The sequence below is a fragment of the Triturus cristatus genome, chromosome 1_2 (assembly GCF_964204655.1).
Source record: "Triturus cristatus chromosome 1_2, aTriCri1.1, whole genome shotgun sequence".
Lineage (NCBI taxonomy): Eukaryota > Metazoa > Chordata > Amphibia > Caudata > Salamandridae > Triturus > Triturus cristatus.
In genome coordinates, this window is record NC_140580.1 from 884,506,980 (window position 1) to 884,530,838 (window position 23,859).

Sequence of the window (23,859 nt, forward strand, 5' to 3'; positions counted from 1 at the left end):
AGTACCAGAGGACAGTGTAAAGCATTTATTGTACACACTCAGTCAGCAAATGGTTTCACACACTCAATAACTGAACTCTAGGCCAATGGTTTATATATAAAATATATGCTTGTTTTATTTTTAGAACCACAAAGGGGGTAAAAATATACTTTCTCAGAATGAGAGGTTGAATATAAATACTTTTGTCTTAAGCAATAAATTTGTGTAAACAGTCACAGTTGGTTGCAATAAACAATCCTATTTCCTAAACATAACAATGCATTGAGCTCAATGGTAAATTCAGGTTATTTGTAATAAATTACTTTTCAGATTACTTTTGGAATTCCAGGTCTGGCTCCTAGAACCAGCCTTGGGTCAGTATTCAGAATCAAGTGATGAAAGTCGACTTAATAACTGTAATGATTTTTAAATAATATTTAGCTATTTCAAAAGTTAGCACTTAGAAAATATTTCAAAGAAAACATTCAATGGATCTCTATGGCAAGAAATTCAAATTGCAGGTAGAGTACTTTATCGTTACTTTAGTAATCCAGGACTGGGTACCTAGACCCAGGACTGGGGTCCTTATAAAAAACAGGTAAGTAATTTCGTTTGCAGAAATGGTACGATTTCAAATTTGCAAAAATAGACACTTAGAAGAAATTTCACAGAAAAGCAGACAATGGTTTCCTATGGGAGAAAAATGAGTTAGAGGTAAGTATAGTTGTGAACACTTTTCAGGGTCAGGGCTGGGCACCAAGATCCAGCACTGGGAGCTCACCTAGGAGCAGGTGAGTAAATTCGTTTTTGTCACTTGGCTGATTTTTGGTGAATTTTTGCAGTTTTGAAAAGTTCACACTTAGAAGATTTTTGAAGAAAAAGCCAGTCAATGTTACCCTATGAGGAAAATGAAGTTAGCGGTTTAAGGGTAAGTACTCGACTGGCAGAGTTGAAATTCCGGGCATGGACTCAGGGGTCCCCCAGTGTCAGGTAGGTACAGTTGGTTCACCCTCAGCGGTTTCAGGACGGCCGGGTGCAGAGAGAGTTAGGCCCAATGTTATCCTATGAGGGACACTGACTGGCTGCCCTTTGACAATGTCAGCCAGTGAGAGGAGGCAGCAAGATTTTCCGTTCAAAGCCTCCAGGAACCCGAGATCACTATCGCGGCCCAGTAAATATTCTTTAATGTTGAGAGGGCGCGTGCGTGGATGTGTGTGTATGATGTTTTGTGTATTTGTGTGTGCATTCTGTGAATATGTATGTGTTTGTGTGAGAAAGTGGCTCTGTATATACTGTTCCCTAATAGGTACAGGGTGTACAGAGTCCACAGTCCCCCAGAAGCTGATAGAGGTCAAAGTTAGGTATGACCTTACTCTCAAAAGTGGTAGCTTGGTCGAGCAGTAAGGCAGTACCAGAGGACAGTGTAAAGCATTTATTGTACACACTCAGTCAGCAAATGGTTTCACACACTCAATAACTGAACTCTAGGCCAATGGTTTATATATAAAATATATGCTTGTTTTATTTTTAGAACCACAAAGGGGGTAAAAATATACTTTCTCAGAATGAGAGGTTGAATATAAATACTTTTGTCTTAAGCAATAAATTTGTGTAAACAGTCACAGTTGGTTGCAATAAACAATCCTATTTCCTAAACATAACAATGCATTGAGCTCAATGGTAAATTCAGGTTATTTGTAATAAATTACTTTTCAGATTACTTTTGGAATTCCAGGTCTGGCTCCTAGAACCAGCCTTGGGTCAGTATTCAGAATCAAGTGATGAAAGTCGACTTAATAACTAATGATTTTTAAATAATATTTAGCTATTTCAAAAGTTAGCACTTAGAAAATATTTCAAAGAAAACATTCAATGGATCTCTATGGCAAGAAATTCAAATTGCAGGTAGAGTACTTTATCGTTACTTTAGTAATCCAGGACTGGGTACCTAGACCCAGGACTGGGGTCCTTATAAAAAACAGGTAAGTAATTTCGTTTGCAGAAATGGTACGATTTCAAATTTGCAAAAATAGACACTTAGAAGAAATTTCACAGAAAAGCAGACAATGGTTTCCTATGGGAGAAAAATGAGTTAGAGGTAAGTATAGTTGTGAACACTTTTCAGGGTCAGGGCTGGGCACCAAGATCCAGCACTGGGAGCTCACCTAGGAGCAGGTGAGTAAATTCGTTTTTGTCACTTGGCTGATTTTTGGTGAATTTTTGCAGTTTTGAAAAGTTCACACTTAGAAGATTTTTGAAGAAAAAGCCAGTCAATGTTACCCTATGAGGAAAATGAAGTTAGCGGTTTAAGGGTAAGTACTCGACTGGCAGAGTTGAAATTCCGGGCATGGACTCAGGGGTCCCCCAGTGTCAGGTAGGTACAGTTGGTTCACCCTCAGCGGTTTCAGGACGGCCGGGTGCAGAGAGAGTTAGGCCCAATGTTATCCTATGAGGGATAGGGGGGCCTTGGTTGGTGGCTGCTGTCTGGCAAGCCACGCGGCTGTGGGAGCTGGGCTCCTGGTCACTTACTCAGGGCAAGTGGGGAAGTAGGTTAGTGTAGAGAGGGCACTGCCAGGGCCACTCGGGCGGCTGGGTGCAGGGTGCTTTTGAGCCTTCGGGCGCTCAATGGAAATCAATGGGAATGTTCCGGTTTGGAAAAAGGCTGCAGGCTCGGGGACGAGGATGTTTCAGGTGCCACAAACCACTTCGAGAGGTAAGTTGGGTAGTTGTAGGTTAGGTGGGTACCCCGGGATTGGGCACAGGGGGCCGCAGGGCGCCGGGTGCAGGGGTGCCTTTTGACGTCGGGAATCTTACCCTCTGGTTGATCGCGGTTGGGGTGGCACTTGGTTCTGAGGCTGCAGGCTTCCTCCGGGATGTCGAGGGGGGTCCTTGGGTGCCGGACTCGGGGTCACAATCGCCGTGGGGTCGTCCTCAGGGTCTTTGTCCACTCCGGCACTGGCCAGGCTTGGCTGGTGCAGAGTGTGTTGGGTCCGCGGTTCCGGGCTGCTGCCAGGGGTTAAAAATAGGTTTCTTGAGTAGAGCGTCTACTCATGGGAGTCCCAGGGGCTTAGAGCCAAAAGGTAGCCAGGTCCTCCGGGGTTGGTGAGGTTGCTGGCCACGAGAGATGCCGCGCTGGTGCAGGTTCGAGAGTCGACAGGCCGGTAGGGCTGGGGCCTAAGCAGTTGGTGTCTTCTTCTCGTTTTAGCAGCTGCAGGGCAGGTCTTTGTTCTTCTTGCTCTTCTTGTAATTTTCTATCTGGAATCTCAGGAAGGAAGGTTCAAGGTGCCCCTAAATACTAGATTTAGGGGCGTCACAGGTAGGTGAAGGCCAGGGACCAATGGGTCCTTGTCCTGGGGTGGGTACACCCCCTATCCTGCCTCTCTCCTGTGGGAGGGGGGCAGTAGCCTAATCCTGATAGGGTAGGGCCTCCCATCTTCAAGATGGCGAGAGCCCGGAGATGTGCTTCACCTCGCCTCCCCCACCTGAGGGGTGGGGTGGGCAGGCTGGCACATCCCCTGTCCTTGTATGGGGTTTCCGGCCAAGCTTCCCGCCAGAGTGGGGGGTTGCAGTGGCCTGGGGAAACTCCAAATGGCGGCCTGCCTTTGAAGCTTCCCTTTGCTCATCCTGGGGGAGGAGATTTCTCACCTCACCCAGGATGTGCATTGTTGCAGGCCCGGGAGAGCAGGGGCTCTCCCACCCAGGGGTCCAGCAACGTGTCTGCTGTGTGGCAGCCTGGGCAGCCTCAGAGCAGACGTGGATTGTAAGTTAGCTGTAAGGGGGCATCTCTAAGATGCCCTCTGGGGTGCTTAGTACATTAAATCCTACACTGGCATCAGTGTGGGTTCAATGTGCTGAGAAGTTTGATACCAAACTTCCCAGGCTTCAGTGTTGCCAATATGGTGCTGTGGAGCTCGTGTTTGACAAGCTCTCAGCACCATGTACTCTTAAATGACAGCACTGCACTTACAGTGCCCAGGAATGGACCCGGGTACTGTAGGGGCACAGGGCTCCTGCTCCTGTGCCCACACCATAGGCGTAATGCACCCAGCTAGAGGGGTGGCTGACATATGCCTTGGCAGTGTAGGTGATGGGCATGGTACACAGTGATGTGTGCCATGTCGACTCTTTGTTTTGTCCTGCACCCAGACACTCAGCCTGCAAGGGCAGTGTGTGTGTAAGGGTACAGGGCCTCTGAGGGTGGCACAATGAGTGCTGCAGCCCTTAGAGGCCTTCCCTGGCCACAAGGCCCTGGGTACCTAGGGTACCATTTACTAGGGGCTGACATGTGGCTAGGGTTTGCCAATTTGGAGTTTGTGTGGTTTAAGGAAGGAACATAGGCCCTGGGCACCTGATTGGCAGGAACCCAGGGTACACTCAATCGAAGTACATTCAGCAATTTAGCAAAAAGTGGGGGCATACCATGCAAGAAAGATGGCACTTTCTCACAGTTTGTATGTGTGCGGTGCGAGTATGTGTGTCCTGACCACCCCTGCTGTGCATTATGGGCTGTCACAGGTACCTAAGCCTACATTGATGTGCATCAGTCTCAGAAGGGGGCCGGAACCATCCCAGAGTTGCCTAGAACACAGCAAGTTATTACCCATATTCAGGCAGACTCTGAGGAGGCACAGGCTGTGGCATTAAATTCCAACATTGTCCTCGGAGTGGCACGGTGTTCAGCAAGTTCTACGGCCAGCAACCACCAACTCTTGCTAATAAAGTGAGAGTACTGATGTTGCCACTTGAGGGGAAAGGGATTAGGAAAGGAACAACAGATAAGGAGACCTAAAAAGACAAAACATACATTGAGTACAATGTTTTCTGTCCTACTCCACCTCTCCAGTCAAGGTGGACTTAACTAAAGCCTTACCATATGAGATTGTCCAACATCTTGCCACATTGGGATAGGAATAAGTGAAATCTGGGTTTTGCGAATAGTAGGTGATAAAAGTTAAAATAGCGATCTGGATTAACAATCAGATGTTAAGTGAACTAAGAAAGTTTACATTGTTTTCTGCACTGCAGGTGATAGAACAACCCTCAGGAGACTGTATCCTGACAACAGTCTTATAAAATGATGTCTCCTAGGGCAAGATTTAGAGTTTGGGGACAGGGTACTCTGTTAAGAATGTGACAGAGCACCCTGTCTGCCAAACCTTCTGTCTGATTTAAAGTTGGGTGAACCGGCAGCCTACGTGGCGTAGGGCATGTCAGAAGAAGAGCATTACACCATCCTCCCTAAAACTCCACTTTAGGAGTTTGTTTTTGAAAAACAAAAGCTTTGGTAAAATTAGGTGAATAGCTGCCAAAACCAACGTGGCTGTCCATCAAACTTTTTCTATTTTGACATGAACCACAATGACAGCCAGTCTCCCTGAGGCGAGGGTACATCATCTGAAATCTTGATTTCTTGCAGGAGGTACTGTCTACTTATCCTGAAGTGCCTAGAAGCCTTCCTGTTTGTTTAGAGTGTGAAGGAGCCTGCCATTCCATAGGTGTAGTTTCTGTCCAACAGAAGTGAGGTGCTGTGCATACTTGGTATCTGTGCCGTGCCAGGAAAGGGAGCTGAGGAGAATGAGTTGCTGGACCCCAGCTTCTGCAGGCCCACAAACTCTCCGTGCCGGTTCCTAGCAAGAATATAATTCTGTGGCTTAAACTGACGAGGTCTTAAGTCACACCCCAAGGCACTTTACCTGGCATGTGAGTAATTTTGAGCATCCAAGGTGCCTATTCCCAACTCCCCTCTCCAATAACCCCAAGCCTGTGACAGTGCACACAGAATCTGTAGGTTGTCTATTAGGAGGAATGTAGAGTGGATGAGAGAGAGAGAGAGATCTTCTGCGTCAGTTTTGAGCGGTTTCTTCAGAAGGACCGCCATATTCTCCTCTAATTCATTCCCTACTTGGTTTGAGAAGCCCAAGAGCTGAACTTCAACTTCCAGGATGAAAGCTGTATCGCTCTAGCTGCTGATTTTATACAGTATATTGTTCAGGATTAAGCTATGCTGCGTGTAAAGCTATATTTTCTCCCTTATTCAAAACCATGTAGTTTGCCATCTACAAACGAAACATGATTATTTCTAAATTGCAAGACTTTCTCATAAGCTTGTTCAATGTCTCTTAGGAACGTGTCCTGCTTCACTCGTCAGTTTAATATATTTCTTAAAGTAAATTTTATTCATGCAATAAACCCCATAACGTTCAGTCCGGTGGAAGAATGTGCCTAGCATTACTGGTGTTTTTAAGTCTGTGCTAGAGACAGCTTTAGCTGTTTCACCAGATCTTTTTAAATGAATACATTAAATAATAAATAATAACAATCATATATAGGGGGCAGTGGTTCAGCCCCCTACAGCCATTGCTTGCCTCTAGTGCCATTCATATTTGGACTATATCCATAAGCAGCATACACAGAGTGGGGCGGTGGTTCAGCCCACTTAAGCCATTGCTTTATTCAAAATGTCATTTAAGTGTTGGATCAGCCCACTGGGCAGCTGTTTGGTGCTTGAAGTGTCAGGCATCTTGAATGATGGAGTGAGAGCAGGTTGCTCACATTTCAGTGTCTGGAGCATGGGTACTCACAAACATTTTCTTGGGGGCAAAAGGATTAGTTTGGTTTGTGACAGAGGGCTGCACCGATGAGCCTGCGGGAGGGGGCGGAGGGGGGCTTCTAAAGTAAAAACAAATCTTCAGTGTACAGGGCAGGAATGCAAGGGACTTGTGCTGTACGGTGTTCGAGGCACCTATGGTCCCAGAGCTGTGGTGTATGGGGCAGGAATACAAAGGCCCTGTACTGTAAGGTTCATGAGGCACGGATGGTCGCTGAGATGTAGTGTATGGGGCAGGGGTGCAGGGGAAGTGTGCTGTATGAGGCACTAATGCATCACAGAGCTGTAGTGTACAGGGAGGTGTGCGAGGGCACTATACCGTGCATGCAATATGGCACAAATGAGTCCAAATGCCCATCCATAAGTATAGATCGGAAGCAGCAGTGAATGTGGCAGGGATATTAAAAACCTGGCTCTGCACCTTTGAGAAAAACAATGAAAACTTGTTTTTTAAAGCAAGATTAATCTAGGTCGGTTAATCTTACATGTAAGAGTCCACTCTCGCTAGTTCTGGGATGCCTTTTGAGTTGCTGGCCGAGTTGTATAAATATAGGTTCATTCATTTCATTAATTAATTCATCGTTGCCCGCAATCTATAGCTGGGAAGGGAATCAATTATTAGTCAACTTCGCCCTCACTAGGGCACACTTGGACGCACATTTCTTCTCATTGTGTAAAGCGGGAACTCAGTGACTGGAATGACGCTGCAGACACAGAGCATATATTTACACTGAATGTCACTGAGCATCTGGGATCCCTCAGTGAAAACTATGATCCACACCTGCACCACATCTCTGAGAGACCTGTCTAAAGAACAAGGCAGAATCACCACGTGCTTCATACAGTAACTAGGAAGGTTTACAGAGGCCCGTCACAGCTCTAAGGAGGGGAACCGGTTTGGTACCAGGGCGGCTCATAGCTTAAACTCTAGGTGTCTTGTTCAAAAGCCACTATCCTTACATGTGCCCATTGGGAGGTGAAGGAAGGAGAACTCTTGGACAGGCATAGCGTGGTAATGTGGATAAAAAGCACGCCTTTACCATGGGAAGGTTCGAAGCTTGCACATATTGGTGCTGCTGAAAAGCCCAGTGGCATGGATATGACTGACTGATGTTGCTGACGTACCACCTTCGTGGCTGTGGCTACTGCCGTTTGGTTAATGAGGTTGCAGAGACCTGCACCACAGCAGTACTTACCCCCACAGTGGCTGGTGATGTCTATGCTGGGCTGGAAAGGAAAGCCAGCAACCTGCATGCCCTAATTAAATGCCTCTTCCGCTGCAGCGTCGCAAACGAGTGACGTCACAGAGCAGGAAGGGGAGGGGGCACATGTGAGCAGGCAAATCACTAATTTCTTGAGCATGCTCCTTTGATGCCTTTTTTTTTTTTTTTTTACTATGAATGCGATCCCAAGGAATGAACAACAGGCAGAACAATGGCTGCTGTCTGCTGTTATTTTCCACACGGGGACCGCATCTAAAGGTCTGGCGCGCCGCAATTGGCCCACGGGCCGTACTTTGAGTAACTAGGGTCTAGAGTGTAAAATTCATCTTTTAAGCTAAGACAACTTAGGCCTTGCCTTCCATCTTTACCGTGACTCTGCAGTCTAACACCTGTGATCTGTTTATTCTGTGCAATAATAAAGAGTCGTGGGCTTTACTAGTCAAGAAAATTATTTTCAGTAGCATAATAAGCAGAGTGTACTTTCCCAAGGACTGGGAAACTGTACCAGACTGAATAACATAACATTCAATGTGCTGAGAACAGATGTCGTGAACAGCAGAACTGTATGTTTTAGAATAGTGAGAAAATCTTTGAAGTATTCTGTTGCAACTGTTGCTCCTTTGCTAGATTTCTATTGGTTATGAGCATGTGAACCATCAGTGGCGTGCCGAACCTTAAGGTGCCCCCCCCCGCAAGGTACATGATTTAATCTGGAGCCTGCAAGTATCCAGATTTAATCAGGAGCTCTCGTACTGTGCTGAGGAGCCCCCCTGCAGCTTGGGGACCCGCCCGCAATGTGGGGTCCTGTGTTACTCCCCTGTGACCCATGTACTAAGGTAGTAAATGTCTTTTGTCTAAAGCCCTGTGATTGCTCCAATGAAAGGAGGAGACCCTTTCCTCACTCTTTGAAGACAAATCTATGCTGGACTTTTACTAGAATTGTAATGAGTGGAGATCTCTGCTGTATTCTTTATTGAACTGAATGCTTATTGACTTTAACATGATGGCTCAGCTTATGCATTTCTATACTTTAATCAACTGAATCAGTCCTAAAAAGGTGAACCTTAACTGTCGTTGTTGGAAAGTGGATTGATTATTAGTAGTGGTAAATATGCATCTACCACTGGCAAGAAGGCCACTAACACAGTCTAGGTCTCTAAATTGGTCTCAGAAAAGTATTCCCATGCTCAATCCTTGGTAGCTTGGCTCCGAGCAGGCAGGCTTAACTTCAGAGACAGGTAAGTAAACCATTTAAAAACATCAATTCAGTGAATAATTAAGACCAGCATACAATAAAAATCCAGCACTAATTTATATAAATAGGAAATATTTGCATCTTTAAAATGACACCAAAACGATAAAAAAATCCAATGTAGGGAACTGGAGATATTAATTTTTAAAGATTTAGTACTATATAGCACATAGAAACCTATAGCGCCTATTGGGAAATCTGGTCAAACTAGATCGGGACAAAGTCAAAGTTTCAGGACGACTGGAATGGAGCCCTGCGCAGCTACCCGTCACAGTAGGCCTCAGTCACAGTTTTTACCTTCTGACTTAGAAACTTTTCTGGAGCTTTTTTAGCCGGGGTCCATCAAAGCTCTCCACCAGTCCAGATTGAAGGTTCGCCGGCTCCCCTTTCGAACGGGATGACCCAAGGTTCCCGGTTCCAAGGTGTAGGAAGGTGGATATCTGACTATGGTTACCCCCAACTTTTTGCCTAGTGTCTAGCTGGTTTTTCGACTCATCACAAAATGGATGCTGCTGCCACAGACACGAGTCTGACCTCCTGCTGCTGGGAGCCCTCCCAGCCAGGGAGGCCTGGACAATAGGTTTCCTGCTTGGGGAGGTGCTAGCACCTCCCCAGACAGACCTTAGTGTATTGGGACAGGGAGGGCTGAAAGGAATGAGACATGCCTGGGGCACACAAGGTGCTCCATGCATAGTCCAGTTCAAACCGCGACTGGGGCACTCCAGCCCCAGCTCTGGCGCGAAACTGGACAAAGGAAAGGGGGTGTAGCCACTCCCCTTCCAGGTCCCACCCATAGGAGGGACCTTGCAGGTAGCCCAGCCCACTAGCCCAGTATATTAGTAGCTAGTTGGGCCCTGCTAAAGTAGATTATCCTGAACCTGCAACTTGAACAGAAACTCTGGACCTTCGACATTCGACGAAAGAAGAAGACTGAAGAATCTCCCTTGTGGCCAAGGAGTGGTCACCCTGTGCGAACAGGCACCATCAAGAGACTTACCCCTTTGCTTTGCTGAAGTTCTACGAGGGACCGACTGCAGAGCCTGACCAGAGCCTTGACTTCGAGACTTCTCCGACCCTGATCCACATCCACAGCCGAGCTGAGATCCGTGGAGGCGACGAGAGACGTGGGATCGGCTACCTGGGAAAAGTGGCGAGTATCTTCCAGCGCAGCTTCTGAGGCACCCTCGAAGTTGTGCACCGGGGATTGAGAAGCCCCAACCCCAAGCACCATCTGCACCGAAGATCAGCCCCCCACACTCCACGAGTCCTGCGTGGGGCCCTTCTGCATTTTCCTGCTTGCCGCGCCTGTCCGGTTGCTTGCCCGTTGGCTAGTAATCTTTGCGACGACACACCTTCGATTTTCTACTGCTGGTTTGGCTCCTCCAGACTGGCTCCTGCTCCTCTGTAATAGAGAAGCACCCCAGACCTTCCTGGTCTGCACCAGAAGCAAGTCCTCCATTCTTCGTGGGTTCCGCTTGCCAAGGCTTGGTGAGTCCTAGTTCGACTTCGACGCCGCCGACAGCACGAGCCTTCGTGGGACAGCTCGCCTCCTGGTCCTGGTCGTCCTCGACATCTCCTGGTACCCGTGGCTGCTGCGACAAGCTTCACCTCTTCACCTGCAATCTCCCGACATCGCCTGGTTCCTTCCTGGTTCCACGTGGTCACTGGCTAGTGACCCAGACTCTGTCCCTTCTGCTTGCAGGTATCCTTCCTTCTTGATCCCGGCCTTGGGATCCACCGGACACTCTTCACTGACTGCCTGTCAGCATCTTTCCTTCAGGCATCCATAGGAGTCGACGACGAAACCCGACGCAAGTTCACACCTATGCACCCGCAGCCCGTGGGCTAGGTAACTTGGGTACTCCGGTGCTCATCAGGGTATTGACTATCCTAGTGTCTAGTTCTCGACTTCCTAGCTACTCCAGAAGTGTCCTAAATCTTATTAATTCTAAACTGTACGATTTCTATCGACTATACGCATTACGCGTGAGTGATTCCACTCTGCACCTGAATCCCGTGGGCCTCCCACTTCCTAACTGTTGGTAGTATAGTGTAGCCCCAGCGATTCCCTAGGCCTAGGCCTATCCTATTTCCGTGACAGAGGTCCTTATACCACTTACTTTGTATATGGTTTGCGTGGCCCCTAGGGCCTAACTGTATTACTTACCTGAGTGACTTAATGTATGCTTGAATAAGACTGTGGTGTACTTACCTCGAATCTCATAAAAGAGTGCTGAGGGTTTGACTAGAATAAATACACTTTATTTTATATATATATCTGTTGTGGTGTCCTTTCATTTGGTATTCAAGGGATTATATATGGTATAACAGCTGGCTTCACATGCCATTCAGAGTTTAGCCTAAGACTGCTCTTGTCCATGCTACCACTAGGATAGCTGGTCTATAAGGTTGACTTTACAACCAATCACCATAAGGGTTGTTTGGACTGATATATGATGTCACTAATTCTAGTGTACACCTTGTATCAGGCCAACTTCTCACACAAGGTTCCAGGCTGGTGCGCGGTTGAAGGTCGGCGGCTTGACTCTCGTCGTTGAGCCGGTCAAGACTTTTACCTTCGGACTTAGAAACTTTTACAGAACCTTCTCTTCAGGAGCCCTCTCTGCTCTTCACCAGGCCGGGATCGGTGAGGGTTCACCTGCTTTGCCTTGGACGAGCTCACGGTCAAACTCTGAAAGTCGGACCTCCGGAGCTTTTCAGCGGGACAAACCTGGACGGCAGGCCAGATCGTGGTTGAGGGTCACCGGCTTGGCTGGCTAGGTCGAGTCGGTCCACTTATGGAGTTTTTTTTCCAAAGTATTTCCAAACTTCTGGAATTTCTTGCTGAAGTTCCTCTGAGGGTCCCAAAGTGTCCAAAACCTACTCCAAGGGTCTGGAAGCTCCAAGATGGTCCATGAAAGCATGGGACTTTAATTTCCACAATCCACTTGGACAAAATCCTTACAAATCCACTGGATTCACTTCAGACTGTGGATTCTTGGCGGTGATGGTCCAGGTGAGCTCTGTTAACATGTAGCTTGCAGGGAGTCCACTCTTTAGTCCTTTTGAAGCAAGTTAGGTCCACAGGGCTGTAATTCCAGATTGTGCAGCAGGTGCAGTCAGTCAGAGTGCAGGGCCTTCTTGATGCAAATCAAACTTCTAGCATTGACCCTTCTTCTTCTTGTTTGAAGCAGCAGATCTAAGAGGCTGTGCCCTTCTCAGATACTTATTCTGTATTCTCTGGGGTCACCCAGGAAGGCACTCCTATCCAATGAGGTGAAGGACAACACCCCAGAGCAAGACCATTCCCTCCACACTGTGGCACATTGGTCTACCAGAAGGCAGTATTCATCCAAAATCCAATATGGCTGAAGTCTCAGCAGAGAGGCAACAGCTAGCTAAACCAACTTCCAGGGTGGCTCTTCTCCATAGTCTCCGTCCCCTGGAATCTGCAAATTCCTTCCTTAAGCCTGCCATCTGGCTGGGTTCAGAGGAGAAGGGCATAAATGGACCTGGATCTCTCTGCCTGTCCCCATCTTCTTTTGAAGCTCTTGGTTTGCGACCGCTCCCTCTTGCTCTGACATTCCTGTGCAGCAGAACTCTCGCCTCCCAGATGGCTCCTTCGCCCCAGGTGCCACTTATCACTCCATCAAAGCAGCCTGGCCAATCCACTTAACTCTGACCAATCTGGGCAGACCACTGGAAGGCCAAATTTGGGCTTACAGACAAGAAAGTCGTATAACTACTTTTCTGTACATGTTATGATAATTGTTGGATTTATCAATACCCTTCTTCTAAGTGCTTGAATGATATTTTCTGTTGTCCCTTGCTGTAGTTATTAATTAATATCTTATTACAATGTTAACCTATGTGGCTGGGGATCTACAATGGGAAAAGTGAAATGTCCAATTTCTCCAGCACCAGGGCCGATAAAAATGGATGCAGTAACACTTCATCAAGTAAAAACAAAGCCCCAGTGGTACTGATAATTCTACATGTGCTATCAATGATGTGTTTACTGCTGTATTTCTAAAGAACCCACTAGACTCCACCCCTCAAGTTTTTTTTTTTTTAAAGGACTGTTGTCGAATACCTACTGTAGGCAAACCCAAAGGTTGCAGTAGGCTTTTGTCAACCTTATTTGTTTGCTTCTTATTCAATAGCTTTCCTTTTTCTTTTGATTTTCCATCTGATGCGAACCATTGTCTTTAGCATCCATTTCTATTGTCTACTATACTTTTGCTGCCTACATCCAGTAACTACTTTCTTCCTTCTACTTCAGCATTCTACGCGAATGCTGGTCTTATCTTGCTCTCTCCATGGTCTGCTGCATTTTCCTAAAAATCCGCAAACAGATCACTGCACTTTCCATGTTGCTCCCTCACTCTAGCTCCTATTTTTCAATTTTCGAAATTGTTAAGTCTATACTTTAAATCTCCCCACTTCTCCACTGCTCCCCACTCCAGACACCTGTGTTGACTGCTCCCAACGCTTGCCCATACATCCTTCATTGCTAACCCCCTTGTTTTGTAACGAGGGGGTTAGCAAACACAAACTTTGGCACTTTTTTTAAAATTAAAGTTCCAATCTGGACATTTGCCATCTTGAAATGGTAAATAAAAAAAAATGGCCACATCATCAATCTTATTTTATTTTATGCTGGTGCTATTCAGCATGCGCAAATACCAATAACAATTTTTTTTGTTTTTATCAATGCTGAACAGTATCTGGACAAAGTCAATTGGTCTGCATCATCAAGAAAAAGAGGGTGAGACCAATTGGCTTTGCCAATGTTTATTTTTATTTGGATTCAGCAAATTCATGCCTATCGAATGATAGGTGAATTTATTTACATATAGCATACGGCGCTTCTCAATCCATGTCAGGGTGTCATGGTATCTATCACTCGGAGGCTAGTAGAAAGCAAGCATATAAGAAAGCAGAGACAGGAGAAACATGTACCATTCAGTAAATCATATACATAAAAGATTTAAACATAGAGGATAATGTACAAGATACAAGCACAGTGTGTCCATGACACTTCTGCATGATTTGATCCGTGCAAGATCTGAATGTATTGAAAGCGATAGCTATGCGTATTTTGTTTGGAATAGAGTTCCATATTTTGGCCGCTGCTGGAGAAGGCTTATCCTTTGCGCATGGTCTTGAATCTGTGGATGTACATATGCATAAAATGGTTTGCCTTAGATTTCTTGGACCACCAAATTGAGACAACTTGGTAGGCATTTATACAGGTGTGGCTGCGTTTAAAGTGTTATAAAAAAAGCACACAGTCTTGAAAATGTCACCATCTTCAAAAGGGTAGTCATTTGAAAGTTTTCAGAATTGGTTTGATATGATCATCTTTTGTTTTCCAGCAATGAGACAAGCAGCCGAGTGAATTACACATTCAACAGGATTTAGGATGGCCTATAAGTAAGGAGTTGTTGTATTCAATTCTTGAGATGACCAATGCTTGGTCTCATTTTTTAAGCCTGGCTGAAAAGGAAGTGTAATACTTTCCTTATGATGCAGATAATTATTAGCATAAGTGAGTCGAAGCTGGGCAGGAGAGTGTAGGAAAGTGGAATATTATGTGGGTTGGCTGGGTAGCCTTACCATGTGATATTATCACAATACCCCAAAGATGGTCCTTGGAGTCACATTAATAAATCCTTGGCTCAGTCACAAGGTAGTCAGGCTTTACTTGAGGAACATGTGTTAAGCATTTCAGAGTCATCATCACATAGCTCTCTTCCTCTCTTTTTCTAGTCCACAACCCAGAAGGCAACCATGCACTAGGTCACTAATATTAACGCCACCATTAGAATTTAGAGAAACACAGTTCCAGGAGATGCTGTACAAATATTTTCCAACTGGATATTCATGTCAAAAGACAGAAAGAATGAAAATCAATAAAAAAATATGAATTTGTGGACGCAGAACACAGCACATATGGTATTGAATACTTTTGAGATAATCTTTCCGATGCACTTTAGAATTATCTCCACTGCCAATCATATCGCTCAGCAACGGCCACCCTTTTCACTAACCAGTAGTTGGATCTTGTCCTTATCAGTTATCACAGTGAAATTCACAATGGACCGGACCATCAGCAGAAGCACGGATAGAACAAACACGATAAGCTCCTGGCGGTTCTCCTGCAGGATTCCTCTGGTCACGTAGTAAATGCAGAAAACTAAGGAGTAAAAGAAACTCTGTTTACCAAAACACAATATAGCAAAATTTTTCAATTTTCTCCCACTGCTCTCAATTAAGACTTTCAATGGCTGCCTATACAGGTGACCCCACAGTAGGGGATAGAAAGTTTGCAGAAGGATGAGGGAATCCTGTTACTGTGAAGTAAATGTTCCTTTCAGAATTTGTACATCATTGATACATTATTCAAGAGAAGATGCAATGCACCAATGGCATCCAATTTAATAAATCTTGCCTTCTTTATTCACACACACAGACAGAATTATAACCATCCCTACAATTCAATATCATTGTACTTTGTATTTGGGTATTAAAGAACACTGCCAAATTCCAAACTCATGCTGGAAAAGGCGGTGCAAAGAGTACCATACCTTTTTAATGAAACTTTAAGAAGGTGCATATGAGGAGTACATGGAAGGTATGATGATTTAATTAACAGAAGAACAAACAGAGTAGAGACAGGTTAGAGAGGATAACCACACTGAGCAGTTATGTAGTTTTAGAAAAATAAAGGAGATTAACATGCCAGTTGGAGGATTGATAATCGTTAGTGACCCTCCAAAAGATCTGCTTTACAGAAAAAGTGAAGGAAGCATGAAATCTACCAACTGCAAAGCACTGTGGTGAAATCAGGAATAAAATAACACACATTCACAGAGCCAATGTTTTTTCTTTGGCGTATTTTCAAGCATTGAGTTACCCCACAATGGCAGCAGCAGTGGAAGATCTCATTTACACATTGAGGAGGTACATAATTAATTGTGCAATGCAACTTACAGAACGCAAACAACAACAGAATAAGTACTATCCAGCATGTGAAGTAGCAATGCAAGCCTTATACATAAAAAGGGCTAAATAAGACAACTTATTAGCCAAATACTGCAGGAACTAGGTGACTTCTGTTCCAACATGGCTGAAGCACCAAAGTGTGCTGGTGTAAGAAAGCAAAGAGCTCAGCGACAAACAGGTGAAGGAGGATAACTGCTGGGAGTCATCTGGGATGAAATCTAGACTGGAAACCACATCAGCCCTGGGAAAATTAGCCAGGATGGGTGATAGAATCTATTCATTGGAATTTAATAAACGAATGAACTCGCAAATGTGATTCCTTCAATGAGCAGACTAACTGCACAGGGGACTCCAGTCTTGAGAGACAGCACACGATATTAAGAAGGGCAGGTCGACTGCCAGCCTTTCTGCCGTGTTCGGTCCTGCGGGCTGTTAAGGGAAAGGCCAGTGTGGCAAACTCTCATAACATCCGTACTTATCTACCTTTAGAAGCAATAATGTTGTATGGAGAAATGAGGGATTACTCTTGTTCAGTTTATACTTGCTATACAAATGTGCCAAACAAAGTTAAGTGAGGTTATATATATATATATTATCTACTGGCGGTCGCCAGTAGATAGTTATAGTTAGGACCGTGTTTCCATAGGAAATTTCAAAATTCTATTTTGAATAACTTTGGCGCCGGTTGACGAATCCTCGCGAAATTTTCAAAACGAATGGGGCGCTCCACTCAGCTCCTACCCTGAAAGTCTCGGGAGGATTCGTCAAGCGGGGGCCGAGAAAAAAGGGGGGTCCCAAAACGCGTTTTCCCCATGCATTTTCCCATAGGACCTTTAGTCGAAGGTACAGCCCGAACGGCTGAACAGAATTACTTCAAATTTGGCAAAGAGGTAGTCCTCAGGTCAGGGATGTGCCTTTTGCATATAAGGAGTCAATCTGTTCAGTAGTTCCTGAGAAAATTGCAGTTAAAGTACATAAATATCTATAGCCGCGCACCGTGCGCGCACCCTAACGTGCGCGAGCGTAATTCTGATTGGTGGTTACATGTCAGTCAACGTTTGAATCGGTCGAAATCAGGAAGTGTCGGCCGCCATTTTGTTTGTTTTGAGTGCGAGAGTGAAAAAGGAAGGTGGAGAACGTGAAAAGGGGGCAGGGTACAGAGTTCCTGACCCCCTAGCCTTTGTCAGGGGGTCCCTGAAGGACCCAGAAGGCAGAAAAAAACATTTTAATTTTTTTCCCAAAAAAACGCGGGGTGCTTGGGGTTACTCGTAAAAAACCAATGAAATTCCCCCGTTATAGTTAGTTCAGATAACTATAACTCGCGCGACCGCCACTCTATCAAAAGGATGATGTCATCAGTGATGTCATGAGTGATGCCACTGACCATGTCATGAGTGATGGAATATGTGACGACATCAGCAGTGGATTGCGGTCGCGCGAGTTATAGTTATCTGAACTAACTATAACGGGGGAATTTCATTGGTTTTTTACGAGTAAAATGTCCACCTAACTATAACATGTGTGAAACCTATGGTTTTTTAAGTGAATTTGCAAGGTTTTTTAAATGCTAATTCCCAACTAGAACGTGTGTGAAACCTATGGTTTTTTCAGTGAATATATATATATATATATATATTAATCAGCAAAGCGTGGTCAAAGAGCGGCGTGCTCATCTGCTGGTGCGTCGTTGGGGGTAAAGACCACACACCCCTAAATAAATAAATATATATATATATATATATATATATCCAATACGGATTTAACCAAGGACTATTGAGGATCTTTCTTATAAAAATTTGGATGTTCAACTTTTGCATTGAAATGTTTATCTGCGCGACTTGAGCGCAAGATTATTGAATCTGCTTAGCCTTGAGAAAGCCCTGGCGCCATCTGCCATATAGGACGAAACACGTGTCGGCTGTCCTTTCTCTTCTCAATAAAGGCTTGTAATCAAATCAAGAGTGAAATGGATTAATTAAAGTGGTGAATAAATACAAAATGGAATAATAGCCTCTGCCAGTAAAACATTCGGATAATAAGGATTCATCCTTGCTGATCAACTATTTGTTTGAAAGGAAGAAACATAGGCTCTATATATAACCTCCTTTACAGAAGTATATGAAAGCTACCAAATCTAACTTTACTTTTCCTTATTCGGTTCCACAACAGATTTCTGCAAGGCTGCCATATCTTGTAACCACTGCAATAACACGTGCAGCAGAGAACTGGTAAGGTTTCCTTATTTGTCCTGTTATTCTGAACATTAGCAGAAATCGTGGTTATCAAGAACACGTCAGCATTACCAGTCACAAAATGGGTCTACTTTTCTAGACCATACGCCTACTACACACATTCTCTAATATGACTGCAGTCACGTTTACATATAATCAGGTCAGACTTGTATGTAACATGCCTCATTATTACACGGAAGTCCTACCACACACAACACTTCTTTACTGCTCCCCAGGTGGGACAACCCAGATCATAATTGTATTTTTAACATTTAATGTAGAGTCTACTGTCCCATGATGATAAAGCATTGATTTGTATAAAGGAGGCTCACTCCGCTCTGCTTACAATGATGGCCTCTTCACCGTGCCAGCACAGCAAAAGTACTACTAGTAGGCAGAGCATGGATATGTGAAGAGCCCTCTACCGTCTTGCGTTTTGGTCCATTTTCGTGCCAACACCAATGCAATATGCTCCCTCAGTGCTGCATATTTCTAGTTAATTTCTAGCTCATAATTTCTTTTTGTAATAATAATAAGTTTATTGTGTGGTTACTTAAAACTTTTTCAATTAAGAATAAGATGTTCAATGTTAAAAATTCCAAGCCAAAAGGCGCTCTAAACATTTTTACATTTAACAAACCAGCATTACAAGCAGTAGTCGCGTGAGCTACCTTAAGAGGACAGGCCAGAATGTATTTGGGACTTTTAGCAGTTGTCAGAACACCAGGTCCCGACAACTGCTAAGGTGCCTAACAAAAACAAAGTGCAATGTACAATAAAAGATAAACAACCTTTGTCAGCAGGAAGTAGGCACGAGGCCTAATGTTTGCACCTGATCTCATGACTCCTAAATACTGTGTGGCAGTGTCCTAAAGCACCACTAAGAAGCAAATATTTAACAATGCCTGCTCGCTCTAAAACAAGGTCTTGCCTTTGGGACCTTGTAAGTTTTTAGCCATGCAACAGTTAATGTTGTTGCAGTAAGGATATTGTGCTGCATAACTAAATGCTTCTATTTACTTGGGACAGAATTGCTTTGTAATACATGTAATAAAGTGTCTCCCAGAGTGTCACACATAAGGAAGTTTATCTCACTCATACACACACTAGAAACATAAATCTCACACATAACCATTCTAAAAACTTGTCAGGTATGCCAATTGCATGCGCAAGTAGTTCATGTAGTGCTGGTTTTTAGACTGTATTATGGGATATGCAGTGCGTTTTGACAAATTATAAAACCAGGAATACAAGTCCTTCAAGGAGAGGATGTGGCCTAACAGCCAGAACTGCTAACTTTGGAGCAGGGAAACCAGGTTTGAGTCTCTGCGTCATGGCTCAACATTGTGCGATTCTGAGCAAATCACAATCTCATTGTGCGTACAAAACAAAAATGAATGTGTCCTTCTGTAATGAAAGCTGGTGCAAATGTAAAGCGTTCCACTACTTCCTTCGGGTCGAGTTCGCGCTATATAAAACCGGAGGGGTGGGGGAGTCGCAGAATCCACATGAAAATCCCTGGAGCACATGAGCCACTATGTATGTGACATCTGTTCGGCATGTTTGTGTTGCATCTGTGATGACTGCGCGGTACCTGTCACATGTCTGAGAAGTATGCACACATACTGCCCATGCCAAACTCACTAATAAAGCCGGAAGATCTCAAACGTAAGAGGACCTTACCTTAAATTCTTATAGAAGCACAATACACGATCGCTTCTGTCTCTAACCAATTTTAACATCTGAACGCAGAGAAGGTAAAATTATAATGCTGGTTTAAAAGTACGTTCTAGGAGGCTGACCTTCTAAGTAAATCTTGCGATTGGTTAGAAAAAACACATAACCCGCCCGATAAAGCCGGCTCACCAATCCTCAACGCAGTTGCTCCTGCACCGGAAGAGACTGCTCGGCTGCTCCAGAAAACAGACAACGCGCAGATGCGCGTAGGCCGGCGTTTTCGGCTTTTTGTTGTGGCTTTGCACATTGTGTGATCTGAGGATTGGAAGCGCAGTCTAGAGCCATATGTGCTGGAACATTTTTTTTCTTGTAAAGCCAGTGGGCTTGTGTTCTCCAAGCCGGCAGCAGTAATGCTAGCAGAAGAGCGTGGATTAGATTTAGAGCAGGGACAGCGGGAGGGCTGCGTGAGGTGCCATTGTTGTGTAATCCGTTTCTCTTCACTTTAGGCTAGACAGTGGGAGAGAGAGAGTTTTGCGTGCAGGGCACAAGTCTTAAACAAGCATTGGCCACGCGCTCGCCTCGCGCTCAAAGTTTAAAAAAAAACAAGCTGCGAGACGCGCTCTGTGGTGGGGGAGGGGCATTGAAGCGAGGCGCGCGCTTGGCTGAGCGAGAGGAAAGCCATAAGGCGCCTCTGCGCAGCTGTGCACGTCGCGCGCGCTTGTGCGTGTAACAGCAAGCTGGTGGCTGGCAAAAGCCTGTGGGTAGCCCTTTTAAAACCCAGCTACTAAATGTCTCGCCAGAGCAACGCATGCTCTGGCTCAGGCGAGACTTAAAATGGCTAGGAGAGACAAAGAGGGGTAATAAGAGTCTGAGATAGAGGTGAGATGTTCCTTCTCAGTAGAGTCAACATTGTTATAGCAGGCAGAGTAATGGACTGACTAGGTGAGCCTGATGAGGTGTTCATTTCTATTTATAATTGCATATTTTCTAATTTGATAATCAAATGTTAGGAAAAGTGACACTGCCGTTTTTTTAGGTCTCGCTAGCGTAGGCTGCGCACATGCTCAGTCTCGCTGGCGAGATTTCATGTTTTGGGATTTTTTTAGTAAAGGGCTTTAAGCCCCACCCCTCTTTCCCATTGGCCGGCGTCACCGTTTATGCTAAACGGCGGTCAGCCATTGGGAAAGAGCTGTTGGTGACATTTTCGCTCGGCTTTTGCTGCCGTCCCACTTGGACGGCCTCGCCTGCTTTCCTTCTGAAGTCAAAGGTTTCTTATCTTTATGGGGCCAAACACATGGCCCCATAAAGATAAGAAACCTTTTACTTCAGATGGAAAGCACGCCGTCCAAATGGGACGGCAGAAAAAGCCAAACGTAAACGCCATAGGCTGCCTGGCGAGCGCTTGTTCAAATACTCCCCCGCTAACATCTCTTTTATGAAAATATATCAAGTCATGCACAATAAAATAATTTTTTAGGTTGGTCACGGGGAACAGAAGAATCATTGGATTAGGCGATGTGGTTAGCTGGATTATTTTAGCTATTCCTTGGAAAGAGCTCTTTGTACATAAACGGTGAAGGCTTAGGAGTGAGATGACTGGTGCGGTGCCATTAAAAGTCACCAGAAGACTCCACATTATCAAAGACAGGGTGCCCCAGTCCTGCGTTTTCATTTAACGACGTAATTCAATCTCAGATTTACTATCCTATTTTGCTTTAGTTGAACACGCAAGATATCTGAAAACATTGATTTCTGTATGAACTTCCTGGGATCGAAACAGTGCCTCTTTCGTAGTGACTTAACTAAGTATTTCTGCTCATGATGGTGCCTCATGTCACAATGGGGCACATTGCCGAAGACGTGTAGCCCAGGGAAAGGCGGAAGCCCAGGAGGCACGCTATCACCACTGAACCGATCAGCTGAGACCCCGGAAATCATTGAGTAACGGGTGAAGGCGGGAGAGACCAGGCTCAGAATGCCAGATTACGTGCTCGTCACGTCACATGATGTTGTTGCTAGGGACGCCTAAAGAGAATTCCTCCGAAGTGAAACAGACTTGGACACTGTCAGCTAAGTGATCTTCGAAGCCCTCCTTCCCTCCCTGTCAGTAGCTCGTGTGGTGTATTTGTGCCAGCGCGCGCTCACGTACATGCTTGCTGCCATGTCAGCCAATGGGGAGCGAGGCCGCGTGCGCACATTCAAACAGCGTTCTGGAAGGAGGCGGGGAGCAAGATTCGGCGGCACAGACAAACTAGATCAACAGAGGGAAAAGCAGCCGCTAGCCATAGCCGGAGACTGTGTCAAGCCACGCAGCGCCGTGTACAGGCTCTGACAGGATCCGATCTCCTCCCTGCTGCGTGGAAACGCGGAGACATAGCACTGTGGGTGACCATGCCACGGCCCCTGCACCGTCGGCGCTGAGTAGACACCACATCTCAAGAGCCGCACTCTCACTATTATTATTCAACAAGACACTAGTTTGAAACTTTACGGCTTCTTCTCTTTACGGCTTCGGCTTCTTATGGGGTATTATTAATCCACGAGAAAGTTTCCGGATGCGGAGCGATTCCATGGCCATTTTGGTAGTTCATGTCTTATTCTTTGAAATGGTCTGATTGCAAGGCCCTGCTTCTCAGGCGTGTTGTGATATAGACTTGATCTCTTGATGCTTGGGATATTTTAGATTGTTGAGGATGAATCCACCGTCTGTGTTCAGTAGACTGCCACTTTCAAAACGGAAACAATGGTAAGTGTGCTGAATGTAAAACTACCGTGTTTATTATGCTTGTAGTTCTTTCTACTTGGTGGGAGACGGCTCCTACACCTGCATAGGGTTCATTCATCACTCTTTGCTTTATCAAATACTTTTCGTTTCTATTCAGCTTCTCAGCTCATTCAGTGTAAACTATTTAACTGAGATGGAAGGGAGAAGAATGGGGTCAGTGTGCCCTTATTTTAAAGGCACAGTAGTCCATGGTTGGTTGTAATAAGGAGTGGTTCCCAGAATGAAAGAGAGCAGATCATGCAATATTAAAAGATGCGTATTTTTCAAAACTCACTTGCTGAAGTTTGGAGAAAAATGGTTGAATTACTAAAATCTATTTAAAGCTAATATTTGACTTATATGTCATAAGACATATCTTGCTCTATCATCCATGTCCCTGTCTTGCTAACCCTTCTTTCTCTCTCTACTTTCTGCCTGCCTCCTATTAACTTACTTTTAGCTCCTGTTTGTTTTACCTCTCTACTTCCCACCTCTACTCACATTTCCCTCCTTCATCTCTCCCTCTTCCTCTCTTGTTGTAAGTTAACTCTCTTTACCTGACCAGAGACTAAATCCTTGCCCTTCTCTCTAACTTACTTCTCTACATACCACACTCTGTGACTAGCTGTCACTTCTCTATACCACCCAATACATTTCTTTCTCTGCCCCACCTTTCTGTCCCATGTCTCATTCCTTTATCTAAACACCCTTTTTACCTGTCTATTTATACATGGCTACGTACCTACCACACTATTGCTCTAACTTTAAACTCTCTCTGGACGTCACACCTCTCTTTCAATAAACCTCAGTGCCCCACAGCACTTACCTCTCATGACCTCAACTTGCCACCTCTCTGGGGGCGTGGCTTGGCCATGAAGCGGAATGGCTGCCTGAAACCGCAGCTCTGCCGATCGAGCTCATTAATCCGATAAAATATCCGACTACTGGGTGCTGGACTCGGTCCACCCGACCTCCTAGCACACTACTTGTTGCCTGGGACTGCCTGACGCCGCTCCTGGAGCTGGAGCTGGAACCGCTGCGGAGAGCTGGTCGGAGAGCGGGCTGCGGCGGTGCGGCCTGGCGCGCCTGTGAGGTCCGGGGACTTGCGTAGCACTGAA

The 23,859-nt window shown here is 45.2% G+C and overlaps 1 protein-coding gene across 2 annotated transcripts in view; it reads right to left on the minus strand.

The window, feature by feature from the left end:
- The window catches only part of LOC146868216 (uncharacterized), a 163,210-nt gene that overhangs the window by 92,697 nt on the left and 46,654 nt on the right, over positions 1 to 23,859 (minus strand). For both annotated transcript variants that reach the window (XM_085609427.1, XM_085609431.1), the window contains exon 4: positions 15,115 to 15,260. In XM_085609427.1, the coding sequence (XP_085465553.1) occupies positions 15,115 to 15,260 (146 nt within the window). The remainder of the gene's footprint in view (positions 1 to 15,114; positions 15,261 to 23,859) is intronic.